At 32.1% G+C, this 11,411-nt stretch overlaps 2 protein-coding genes across 2 annotated transcripts; one reads left to right on the forward strand and one right to left on the reverse strand.

Annotated features, from left to right (window-relative positions):
* Positions 1 to 543: 543 nt before the first annotated feature.
* Positions 544 to 6,548, forward strand: LOC107622577 (glycosyl transferase family 1 protein). Its single transcript, XM_016324525.3, has 14 exons — positions 544 to 1,461; positions 1,707 to 1,793; positions 2,119 to 2,228; positions 2,433 to 2,483; positions 2,665 to 2,836; positions 3,032 to 3,352; positions 3,436 to 3,639; positions 3,797 to 4,282; positions 4,369 to 4,578; positions 4,697 to 4,882; positions 5,037 to 5,200; positions 5,288 to 5,440; positions 5,553 to 5,631; positions 5,732 to 6,548. Exons 1-14 carry the CDS (start codon positions 1,024 to 1,026, stop codon positions 6,182 to 6,184), a joined length of 3,114 nt encoding a protein of 1,037 aa, XP_016180011.1. The 5' UTR covers positions 544 to 1,023; the 3' UTR covers positions 6,185 to 6,548.
* Positions 6,549 to 7,125: 577 nt separating this feature from the next.
* Positions 7,126 to 8,956, reverse strand: LOC107622584 (basic endochitinase-like). Its single transcript, XM_016324539.3, has 2 exons — positions 8,523 to 8,956; positions 7,126 to 7,910 (listed from the first exon to the last, which is right to left on the reverse strand). Exons 1-2 carry the CDS (start codon positions 8,930 to 8,932, stop codon positions 7,409 to 7,411), a joined length of 912 nt encoding a protein of 303 aa, XP_016180025.1. The 5' UTR covers positions 8,933 to 8,956; the 3' UTR covers positions 7,126 to 7,408.
* Between the last annotated feature and the right edge of the window lie 2,455 nt (positions 8,957 to 11,411).

The following is an 11,411-nucleotide window of genomic DNA, read 5'->3' on the forward strand; positions in this document are numbered from 1 at the left end:
ATAATATGACATAAGATTTTTTTTATTTTTTATTTTTTTAAATATATTAGTCTATTGATTAATTATTGATATTCCTGTATTTTGTAAGAAGTACATAATACAATTATCTCCCTCACATAGAAATAGAATTGTATTGAATCATGGATGAGTGGCTAATTTTACTTATTAAATTAACTAATAAATCATTCAATCTTAAAATATTTTCAATTTAATTTTATCCCAACAAACCAAGGATTTCTTGGGCATCAATTTCTGCTGACAAGAAAAAAAGCCTAAGAATTAGTTAATGAAATCACATTTTTTCATTTTTCACATTTTTCTACACGTAAAGTAAAATCACCTCACGTGCAAGTACAGCTATGCACGCGCGTGTACACCCCCAATCTCAGTTTAACGCGTGTGTGAGACATTATCACCCAAAAATTTAGCACACTTAACCCTTTCAGACCAAAAAACACAACAAAAATAAGCAATTTTTAACACTTTTATTTTTATTTTTTTTTTATTTCTAACTAAATAAAATAGATTTTCTTTTTCTTTTCCAAGTCTTATGGTCACTGTTTAAGGCTTCATTGTCTCTATAGCGTGTGCATCCATCTTTCTCTATTCTTCAACGCTAAATCTTTTGTTTCTTTCTTTCTTCTTCTTCCCACTAATTCACTGAAAAACACTGTTCAGAAACACTCATTCTCCTTCACCATCAGCAAAATCCCCATCAAAAAACCAAAATCACACTTTTTTGTTTTTCTTCCCAATTGGGTCAATTTTTTTGGCTATTGCTTAACACCCCATTATATCTCTTCGCATTTTTCTTGAATTCAAATCTCAAAGTTTGAGTCTTTTTCAGCTTCTTTCACTGTCTCTGAGCTATTTGTTTGAACCTCGTTGAAGATTCCCAGCTGGAGCACCCTTGTATGCATGCATTATTTTTAGTTTTGGGGGTCAAAGTTTGAAGCTTTGTTTTTGTTTTTTTTTCTTTTTCTGTTTGTGTTATTTGATGTGCCCCAATTGATGGGACTATAAATGGGTTCTTTAGAATCCGGAATCCCATTGAAGAAAGGGAGCTTGTTCGGTAACAATCAAGCAAACAGTAGAAAAGAGAAGCACCCTTTATTCTTGAGGTTCAGATCGAGCTTCTCAAGGTTGCTTTTCAAGAAGTTTGATTACGTGCAATGGATTTGCACAGTGGTGGTGTTTCTGTGCCTTGTGGTTGTGTTTCAGATGTTCCTTCCTGGCTCTGTGGTGGAAAAATCAGAGGACAATTTGATGAGGGATGTGAAGAATCTGCATCACAATCATAAGGACTTAGATAGTTTTGCATTGGACATTGGTGGAGATGATGCTGTTTTTGTGCCAAAGATTTTGGAGAGGTTTAGAAGAGGTGGTGGTGATGGTAGGGAAATGAATCTGCTCAACCAAACGGTGCGGCATTTCGGGTGGCGAAAGCCACAGCTGGCACTGGTTAGTTCACCTAATTTTCACTTGGTGAAGAAAGTGTGTATGAATATGTATCTAATGATTTTAGTTTGGAATAAGAAAGGTCTGTTTTTAGGTTAATTTTGAGCTAATTCAGCGGAAGCAAGTTGTTACTGGTTAGCTTAGCATGTGGTTTTGTACAAAGTCATAACTGTTTAAGTTGAAATGAGGTTATTATTAGTTAAACTTTAATTCATTTTAGATGTTAATAACTTTGATTTCCTTTGAAGGTATTTGGAGAACTATTGGTGGATTCACAGCAATTGCTTATGTTAACAATTGGAGCTGCTTTGGTGGAGATTGGTTATGAAATTCAGGTACATTTTATTATTCATTCTCTTTCCGGAATTCAGCTGAAAAAGAAATCTTGAATTTAGACAATTTAAGAAAGGAACCAGAAAAGGTTTAATCTTAGTTATTAGTTTTGAATGCCTTGATGGATGAGTAAGATACCCTTGCCATGCTAGAGTAGTGTTTTAAAATAAAATCAGGCATGTGCATTTAGAAGTGTATATGGGGATGGTGACTTATCAATTGACATTATAAAATTCCGGAAAAAAGGTGTTAACCTCATAGCTATTTTAGGATTTTGTTTCTTCAATTGGTATTGTGGTTTTAGCTCAAGTATTCTCTGTTTTTCAGGTATTTTCACTTAAAGATGGGCCAGCACGCTTTGCATGGATAAATTTAAGAGTTCCAGTTACTGTCATTCAAAAATGTGACAAGTCATATAATGCTATGGACTGGCTAAAGTATGATCATTATTTATTTATTGTTATTTACTTTTGTTTAGACTCTATACTAAGCAATTTGCATAGTTTTAAGAACTTCCTAAACAAGTCTCTATTATACGGAACCGGTTTAGCTTGTTTGTTTATGTTAATGACTGATAAAACCCTACTGTTTTGGTTGATTAATAGCTGTACTTGCATCTGATGAATGTCTGTCCTTTGCAGCTTTAATGGCATAATTGTGAGCTCTCTTGAAGCCAAGCATGCCTTTTCTTGGTAAGATTTTTCTTCTTATTTTCATAAGGCTAAGATTTTGCTCTCCGACTTTGCACGTAGCATTTTATTATTTTTATGTATCAAGCAATGACTTAGTGAATACATGTTTGCTGATTGTGTTTGTGGTTTTATCATGAAAATCCTTATACTCAAGTAACCCGAATGATTTTAGTTGTTACAGTTTTTTGCAGGAGCCTTTCAAGTCGTTGCCTCTTTTATGGGTCGTTCATGAAAATGCACTTGCTTATCGGTCAAGGCAATATGTTGCTAATGGGCAAACTGAACTATTGAATGATTGGAGCAGAGTTTTCAACCGGTCAACAGTTGTTGCCTTCCCAAACTATGTCTTGCCGGTAATATGTATGCGACAAGTTATATTTGTACTTATCATTGAAAATTCATAGATAGGCACAGATTTAACAACTTATGCTTAGAGACACTCACAAAAAGTGGCGGGATTCATAAACAAGTAGCTTTTTTGTCTATCCTCTTTCAAATCTTATTGTGTTGAGACCTAAACTAGCTGTTGGCAACTAATAATTTGACAGATGATTTACTCCACATTTGATGCTGGGAATTTTTATGTCATTCCCGGTTCACCCGCCGAATCAATAGACGTAGATGCATATATGTCCTTGCAGAAAGATGACTTGCGCATCAAGTTGGGTTATGGCTCAGAAGATGTAATTATTGCAATTGTGGGGAGTCAATTGATGTACAAGGGCATGTGGTTGGGGCATGCCATTGTTTTGGAGGCTTTATTACCTCTTCTTTCGGATTTCCCTTTAAGCAAAGATAATTCAAGTGCGCAACTACGGCTCATTGTTCATAGCATGGAGTTATCAAGCAACTACAGTGTGGCGCTTGAGGTATGCATCCTATTTTCTCTATGTTTGTTAAATAAATAATGTAAAGCTTCTTATCTTATATTTTCATATTTTGTTTGTTTTAGACCATGGCAAGTAGCTTGAAATATCCAAGAGGCATTATTGAGCACATAGCCGGAGATTCAAATGTTGATTCTGTTCTTGGCACTTCGGATGTTGTGATATATGGTTCTTTCCTTGAAGAGCAATCTTTTCCGGAGATTTTAGTAAAAGCCATGTGCTTTGAGAAACCAATTATCGCTCCTGATATTCCGATGATCAGAAAATATGTATGTCTAATGTCCCTGATCTTTTCCTGTAATAGCATCTATATTCTATAATAACTTAAAAGCATCTAAAATTTGACACTTTTTTTTAAATAAAAAAAAATCAACAAATTGAGTTTAATTTCTAATGAAATCACCAACCATTTTGTCAACATCATAGGTTGATGACAGGGTAAATGGCTATCTTTTCCCTCTGGATAATAGTAAAGTTCTGAGACAAATTATGCTGGAAGTGATCTCGAAAGGGAAAGTATCACCGATGGCTCGTAACATTGCCTCAATTGGAAGAAGGGCAGGAAAGAACCTTATGGTCTCAGAAGCTATTGAGGGATATGCAACTTTACTTCAGAATATTCTCCGGCTTCCGTCAGAGGTTGCTCCTCCTAAGGCCGTTTCGGAAATATCCCCCAGTGTTAAAGAACAATGGCAGTGGCATTTATTTGAGGCACTTCCAAATTTGACTTACCAAAACAGGACATTAATAAGTAACACGTTTTTAGATAGATATGAGGAGCAGTGGAATCATTCTCAAAAAAATAGATCCATTAGTGCAGTTGCAGCTAATGATTTGTTTGTATATAGCATATGGGAAGAAGAAAGGAATATGCAGATGGCCCTTATGAAAAAAAGAAGAGAGGATGAAGAGGTAAGTTCATTGAATCTTTCAACTCATACATTAATCATGAAGAGAGGTTGGTGTGTCAAACTTAAATATGTTGAGTTTTGATGCAGCTGAAGGATAGAACAGAACAGTCACACGGGACATGGGAGGATGTATATAAAAGTGCTAAGAAGGCTGATAGATTGAAGAATGATTTGCATGAAAGGGAAGAAGGAGAGCTCGAGCGGACAGGACAACCGTTATGCATTTATGAACCTTATTTTGGCGAAGGATCCTGGCCTTTTCTGCATAAAAAATCTCTCTATCGAGGAGTTGGCCTGGTATGTTGCATGCATGTATCAATAGTAGAGTCCTTTATCAAGTGTTGTGGTAGAAATTGTTAGTAGAGTGATAATATGGTAATGCAATCCATGCTAACTTGAATTTAATTGTTTGCAGTCTAAAGGCCGAAGACCTGGGAAAGATGATATTGAAGCACCATCTCGTCTTCCACTACTTAATAACGGTTACTACCGAGACATACTTGGTGAACATGGAGCCTTCTTTGCGATTGCGAACAGGATTGATCGAATACACAAAAATGCTTGGATTGGATTTCAGTCATGGAGAGCAACTGCAAGGAAGGTATATGGTTCATGGTTGTCTTTCATACCTCATTTACCTCTCCTGATTCACTTTTCGATCTCCGGATATAGATATCAGTTTAAAGTAAATTCATATTATCTTTATATCCTCATCAATCATACTAAGGTAGAGGTTATGATGCTGATTTTAACAGGCATCATTGTCCAAAACTGCTGAAAATGCATTATTAGATGCTATCCAATCCAAAAGGTATGGAGATGCACTATATTTCTGGGTGCGCATGGATACAGATCCGCGAAACCCTTTGAAGAAGGACTTTTGGTCATTCTGTGATGCCATTAATGCAGGAAATTGCAAGTAAGGTCATTTTTACTCATTAATGCAACTCACCAACTTTTGTATTTTCAGTGACATATCTTGATTTTCTTGCCTGTGTGTTTTAAGGTTCACCTTCTCGGAAGCCATGAGGCGAATGTATGGGTTAAAAGACGATATGGAGTCTCTGCCGCCGATGCCGGAAGATGGTGACACCTGGTCTGTCATGCACAGCTGGGCTTTACCTACAAGATCTTTTCTAGAATTTGTCATGTTCTCTAGGTATGCTTGGTTTCTCTAATCCAAGGTTATCCTCAAATCGCAATTCAAAGTGGTAAAAGATCATCATTGTAACTTGTTCAACAGGTAAATAATTGATCTATCTTTTTTGCAGAATGTTTGTTGATGCATTGGATTCACAGATGTATGATGAGCACCATTTGACCGGACGGTGTCCTTTGAGTTTGTCGAAAGTAACTTTCTTTACCATGGTTTGATTTGTAGTTAGTTTCATGGTAGTTTGGATTTGTTGCTCCATTATTAACTGAATTCATGAACACATGAAACTTGTAGGACAAGCATTGTTATTCTCGGCTTCTCGAGCTACTCGTGAATGTCTGGGCTTACCATAGTGCACGAAGGATGGTATTCGTGAACCCAGAAACCGGTCAAATGCTGGAACAGCACAAGTTCAAGAGCCGTAGAGGTCAAATGTGGATCAAATGGTTCTCATATAGCACACTCAAGAGCATGGATGAGGACCTAGCCGAGTTATCGGAGTCCGAGGACCCAAGCCGGCATTGGTTGTGGCCGTCTACAGGCGAAGTATTCTGGCAAGGCGTACTAGAGAGGGAGCGAAACTTGCGGCACAAGGAGAAGGAAAAGAGGAAGCAGAAGAGTATAGAAAAGCTAAACAGAATGAGGCGGCGGAAACGGCAACAAGTAATCGGAAAATATGTTAAGCCGCCACCGGAATGGGAGGAGGAGAACTCTAATTCAACTATGCTTGGAGTAGAAGCAACATGATTCTACAATATTTCAAGGCTTCAATTTTATAAAGTAGAGACCCTGATATAAAATTCTTTTCTTCTTTTTGTAATTTTAATATATCATTCTTCTCATTCAGAAAAAAAGGATGCAACAAATTGGGTATGAAGGTTGTGTATGGAAAAACATGCATATGCATCCTTTTTTGTTAGTCATTTGAGGCTGATACAATAGGGTAATATGTAAAGTGGCCTAATATTTTTTGGTTTCTTTTTTTCATTTTTAGTTCCATTCTTTTGGGGTGATAGATTTGTTTAGAGAAAAGTGTGGGATGTTGTAATCTTGATAGCATTTGTTCAATCTTAATGAAATTAACTTGTGGCATGTTTAACAATTCACAAAACCATGTTCTTATGTTAATTATACAACTAATAATTCTGTTTATTCAATTGAGTTAGCTGTTCCAAGAATTACTTATAGCAGAATTGTGATGGTTTAATCAATCATTACATTAGTTGAGTTAGAATTTAGAAAACAATAGTTTTATTTTTTTAAATTTTGTTCTTAAGGGGAGGGGGAAAGAAGTAGTTTTCAAAATAAAATCATGTTTGAATAACTTTTGTGCAATTGAATTAAAAACAAAATTAGAAAAACCTATGTTATTGTAGGTTAAATAAACTTAAGCTAATCTCTGGGCATTATTCATTAACTATTGTGTTAATTTTTTTTTCTACATATCCAAATAAAACAAGATTTGAAATTATTTTTAAGCAAAGTATAAAACTTATTATTATATACTGAAATAATTTTACTCAACCTCTAGTTTTTGAGACACACCAACCATGTGTGATGTGTGTGTCTCTTCCTAAGAAGCATATAAAAATCAATATTCTTTTTATATTACCATTTTTATCTCTAATAAGAAGTATTTTGTTATGAATCTCATATGATTAACTGACTATAGATGCATGCATTATATATTTTCACATAAACACTGGATTTAGTAATTTTTAGAAAAAATAAGAGTACACAAGATGATATATAGATACTTGAGAGCAAGATGCCCTAACTCATACTAATAAAGGGCAAATTTAAGCTTTAATTATGTTTGGTATACTAGTGAGGAACATATAATTTTAACTTAGACAGCGTTTTAAATCCTAATTATATTAAACCGCTTCTAAGAATCGGTATTTATTTAAACTTTAATAATTAACTACTAGCGTCTTATCGGACATATAGAATGCCCGTCAAGACGCATATTTATTTATTAACACTATCATGTATTTTGGCACTAAATCCGCTTGTTTTGTCCGATTCTCTGTTCCACAGCATGACTCCTCCATACTTGGGCGATCTCTTGACAAAAGGCAAAACTTCATTTAAGACGGCCTCCGGCGTCACGTAGCCGGTGCCAGCATCCGGCGTGGCGAGGAGGCCAACATAGAACTTGTGAGCTTTTATGGTTTTAGTCCACTTATTCCAGCTTCTTCGGAAGTGGTTTGAGGCCTTTGAGCCAACTTGGCAATCAGGGTTGTTGTAGAACTGAATGAAGACAAGGTCGAAATGAACTTTGGAGAGTGCTGGATTTTGGTTATGATCAGGGAATGGACACTGTGGTGCAGCACTTAGGTAGAACTTTTTCCATGTGTTCTTGTCCATGTGTTCTCTTAGCTTCATAGCTAGCACTGCATAGTTTTCTGGATGTTCACTATTACCTTCTATGTCAAAGTCAATTCCATCCAATATAGCATCACCAAATGGCCTTGTTTCATTAAAAATAATCACAACTATACCATGTTAGATAAAATTATACTGGCGAAACTAAGGTGGAGACTACAAAATATTGTCTTTACGTAAAGTTGATAATTGACTAGATTATCATCTAATAATTTTCACATATTAATTTAACATATTTAACTAAATTGTCTAACACGTGAATTTTCATTTAAAACTATACTTAATTAGGATCTAAATTGATCTTAAAAGTATTAAAATGTTAAAATCTAAGAACTAAAATAAAATAATATTAGATTACAAGAATTTAAATGTAGCCCTAATTTTATTAAATGCAACTTAGTGAATAAATTAATTATATGATGCTAGTTTTTTTTTTCCCCTCAAAACCGTCACTAAACAGTTTTTTTAAAGTAATTTAAATGTCTATAAACTAAAAGATAAGGAATTTATTTGTCTTTTTTTTTTAAATCAACTATTAAATTAAATCAATTATTTATATAAAATATATATTAAAATATAAAATACACAACAAAAATAAATTAAACAATATGTACATTTATATAAATATATAATGATTGATTTAATAGCTAATTTTAGGTATATGCGCATAAATTTTTTTAGTTTTTGAGTTACATACCTTGAGCTTGAGTGTCCCCCCAAGAAGTTATTCCATAAGTAATCTGCTAATTGGTTGGCATCAGCAGCAGATGATAATCCATAGCCTTCAACAGCACCTCCAATTGAGAGCAAGACTTTGACCTTTTTCTTATGGCAATGTTTTATGCCTTTGCCAACTTTTGGGCAATTAGGAACAGTGTTACAGTGACCTGCTAGATTCAATTTTGGACTTTTGGAATTCCCAAATTCACTTAGGAATGCTATGATAACAGTTTCATAAAGTCCTGAGTTACATGCTTCTGTTAATGTTCCTTCATCTTGGATACCTTGGCCCCAATAAGTAACAATGCCACAATTTGCAGTGGAAAATAACACAAGGGAAATTAGAAGGAATAAGAGAGCTGAAAAGTGTGATGGTTTATTCTCCATGTTTTGTGTGTGTTTTTTTGTTGGTGCGGTTTGAGATTACTTAGTTCATGCCAATTTATAGGACAATCACCCCGGTTAAAGGGTAAAGTACTAAATTGGTCCTCTATATTTGGGTGTAATTCTGTTTTGATTTTTAAGGTTTAAAGTGTTCTATTTGAATCCAAAAAGGTTTCATTTAGCATCAATTTAGTCCCACGGTGAGTTCAAAGTTAAATAATTAACGGAATGTCCTACATAACAACAGTACAAGAACAAAAATCGATAATCTCGAGAACAAGTACAAGCTCTAGAGGCACAAAATCAACTGTTGATGTATCAATACATTTATTTATCATTCTCTTTAGTTCTATAGAAAATATTTTATTTATATTATAAGAAAAATAATAAATAAATGTATTGATGCATCCACGGTTGATTTTGTACCTCTCAACCTTATACTTGTTCTCCAGATTATTGATTTTGTTTTTGTACTGTTGTTATGTAGGACATTCCATTAATTTTTTAACTTTGACTTCATTGTGGGACTAAATTGATGCTAAATGAAATTTTTTTGGATTCAAATAGGATACTTTAAACCTTAAGGACTAAAATAGAATTACGTCCAAACATAAGGGACCAATTTAGTACTTTACCCTTTAAATTATTAGTCGAATGTTTATATTGCTAAGAAAAATAATTTTAAAAAATACAAACAACAAATAAGATTAGAAATTAGTATTTTTATGTGGTCTTTTTAAGTATTATTAAAAATAAAATATTTTTATTTTAAAATTAGATTATTTTACACCAAGTGAATTTAATCTTTTTTTTTTGTGATTGACTGATTTTTTTTTTAATTTAAAAGTCTATAAATCTAATTTATTATGATATTTTGTATTCATTTTTTGAATAATTCTTCAAGTATTTCTCTAAATATTCATATCAAATAAATAAGTTATTTGTTAAATATCAAAATTATTTGATACTAATAAAAATATGATTTTTTGGTTGTTTTATAATATTTTAAAATTATTTTGAGATTTATTAACATTCGTATTTTTTGAAATTATTTTTATGAACATTATGAACTTTTGGTACTATATATTTTGATAGTTTATCCCCTTATTAAAAACGTATCTCTATAAATTTTTGTTTCAAAGAACAAAAAAATATTGTTCAATAGTCATTACATTTAGCATTATAGGAATTAGTAATCACACACTTTTATTTATGATGTTTTAGAAAGAGTAAATTAGTATATTGATAGTTCAAAATTAAGTTGTACAGTCAATTATAAATTTAAGGATATACATAAACGATCGACTAAACAGTAAGGAAAATAGAAGATTATGGTAATTAACTATTGAGATGATATAGTATACAAATTTATACAGGCATGCAATATATATTATATAAATAAATTAATCCTTAAAAATAACATAAAAATGACAAATACATCATTTTTAATATTTAAAATAAACAACAAATAATATTTTTTGTCCTTATAATTTTAGATTAATAGTCAAATTAATTCTTGAAAGATAAAACATTCTTCAAATTTAACTCTAAAAGGTTTTTCCAATCAAATTGGTCCTTCAAAAATTGCGAATTAATTATATTTGTCCTCCATCACTCTATTAACATTTTTTCTTCAAAGATTGATGTTGTAAATTGTTAATTGATAATATATATAATACTTAATATGTTTAATTGGATATTGACTAAATATATTTATAAAAATTTATTAATGTAGTTATTTTCTTCAATTACAAAAATTTTATTCCTAATATGATCTAGTGACCAAATTGATAGACTTTCGTAAATATATTTAGTTAACGTCTAATTGAACATGTTATGTGTCATGTGTGCAATCAGTTAACATTTCACATTATCAATCCTTGACAAAAATTGTGAGTAGAATAACTGAAGGACATATATGATTAATTTGTAATCTTTGAAACACCAATTTAATTAAAAAAATCTTTCAAAAACAAATTTAAAAAATATCTCATCTTTCAGGGACTAATTTGAGTATTAACCCTTGTAATTTTTCTTCTTTTAAAGTTTGGTTTGACAAAATTTAAAAATGATCTATTTTAGGCCTTTTTTTTCCTTTTAAATATAGACTTATTTATACTTGTTAGAAAAAGTGGAAACAAAATATTGAAGTAACTTATGAAGAGAAATTCCAGGGTGTGTTGGAGTATATCTACATTCTGAAATTATTGATATCCACTTATTTTAATTTTTTATATAATTCTCAAATAATATTATCAACAAATAGTCAAATATTTGAATTTTTACAGAACATACATAGGTTGTAATTAGATACTACATCTAAAATATAAATATAAATATAAATATGGATAAATTGAAATAGAAAAATAGATATATATTTTTGTTTCAAATTTAAAAAAAAATCACAAATATAGAAAGTATGTGTCTCTAATTCTGTATCTATTTATAATATATTAAAAAAGAAACTAATATAGTTTTATAA

Source organism: Arachis ipaensis, chromosome B2, assembly GCF_059453495.1.
Source record: "Arachis ipaensis isolate K30076 ecotype BB chromosome B2, ASM5945349v1, whole genome shotgun sequence".
In the NCBI taxonomy this organism is placed as follows: domain Eukaryota; kingdom Viridiplantae; phylum Streptophyta; class Magnoliopsida; order Fabales; family Fabaceae; genus Arachis; species Arachis ipaensis.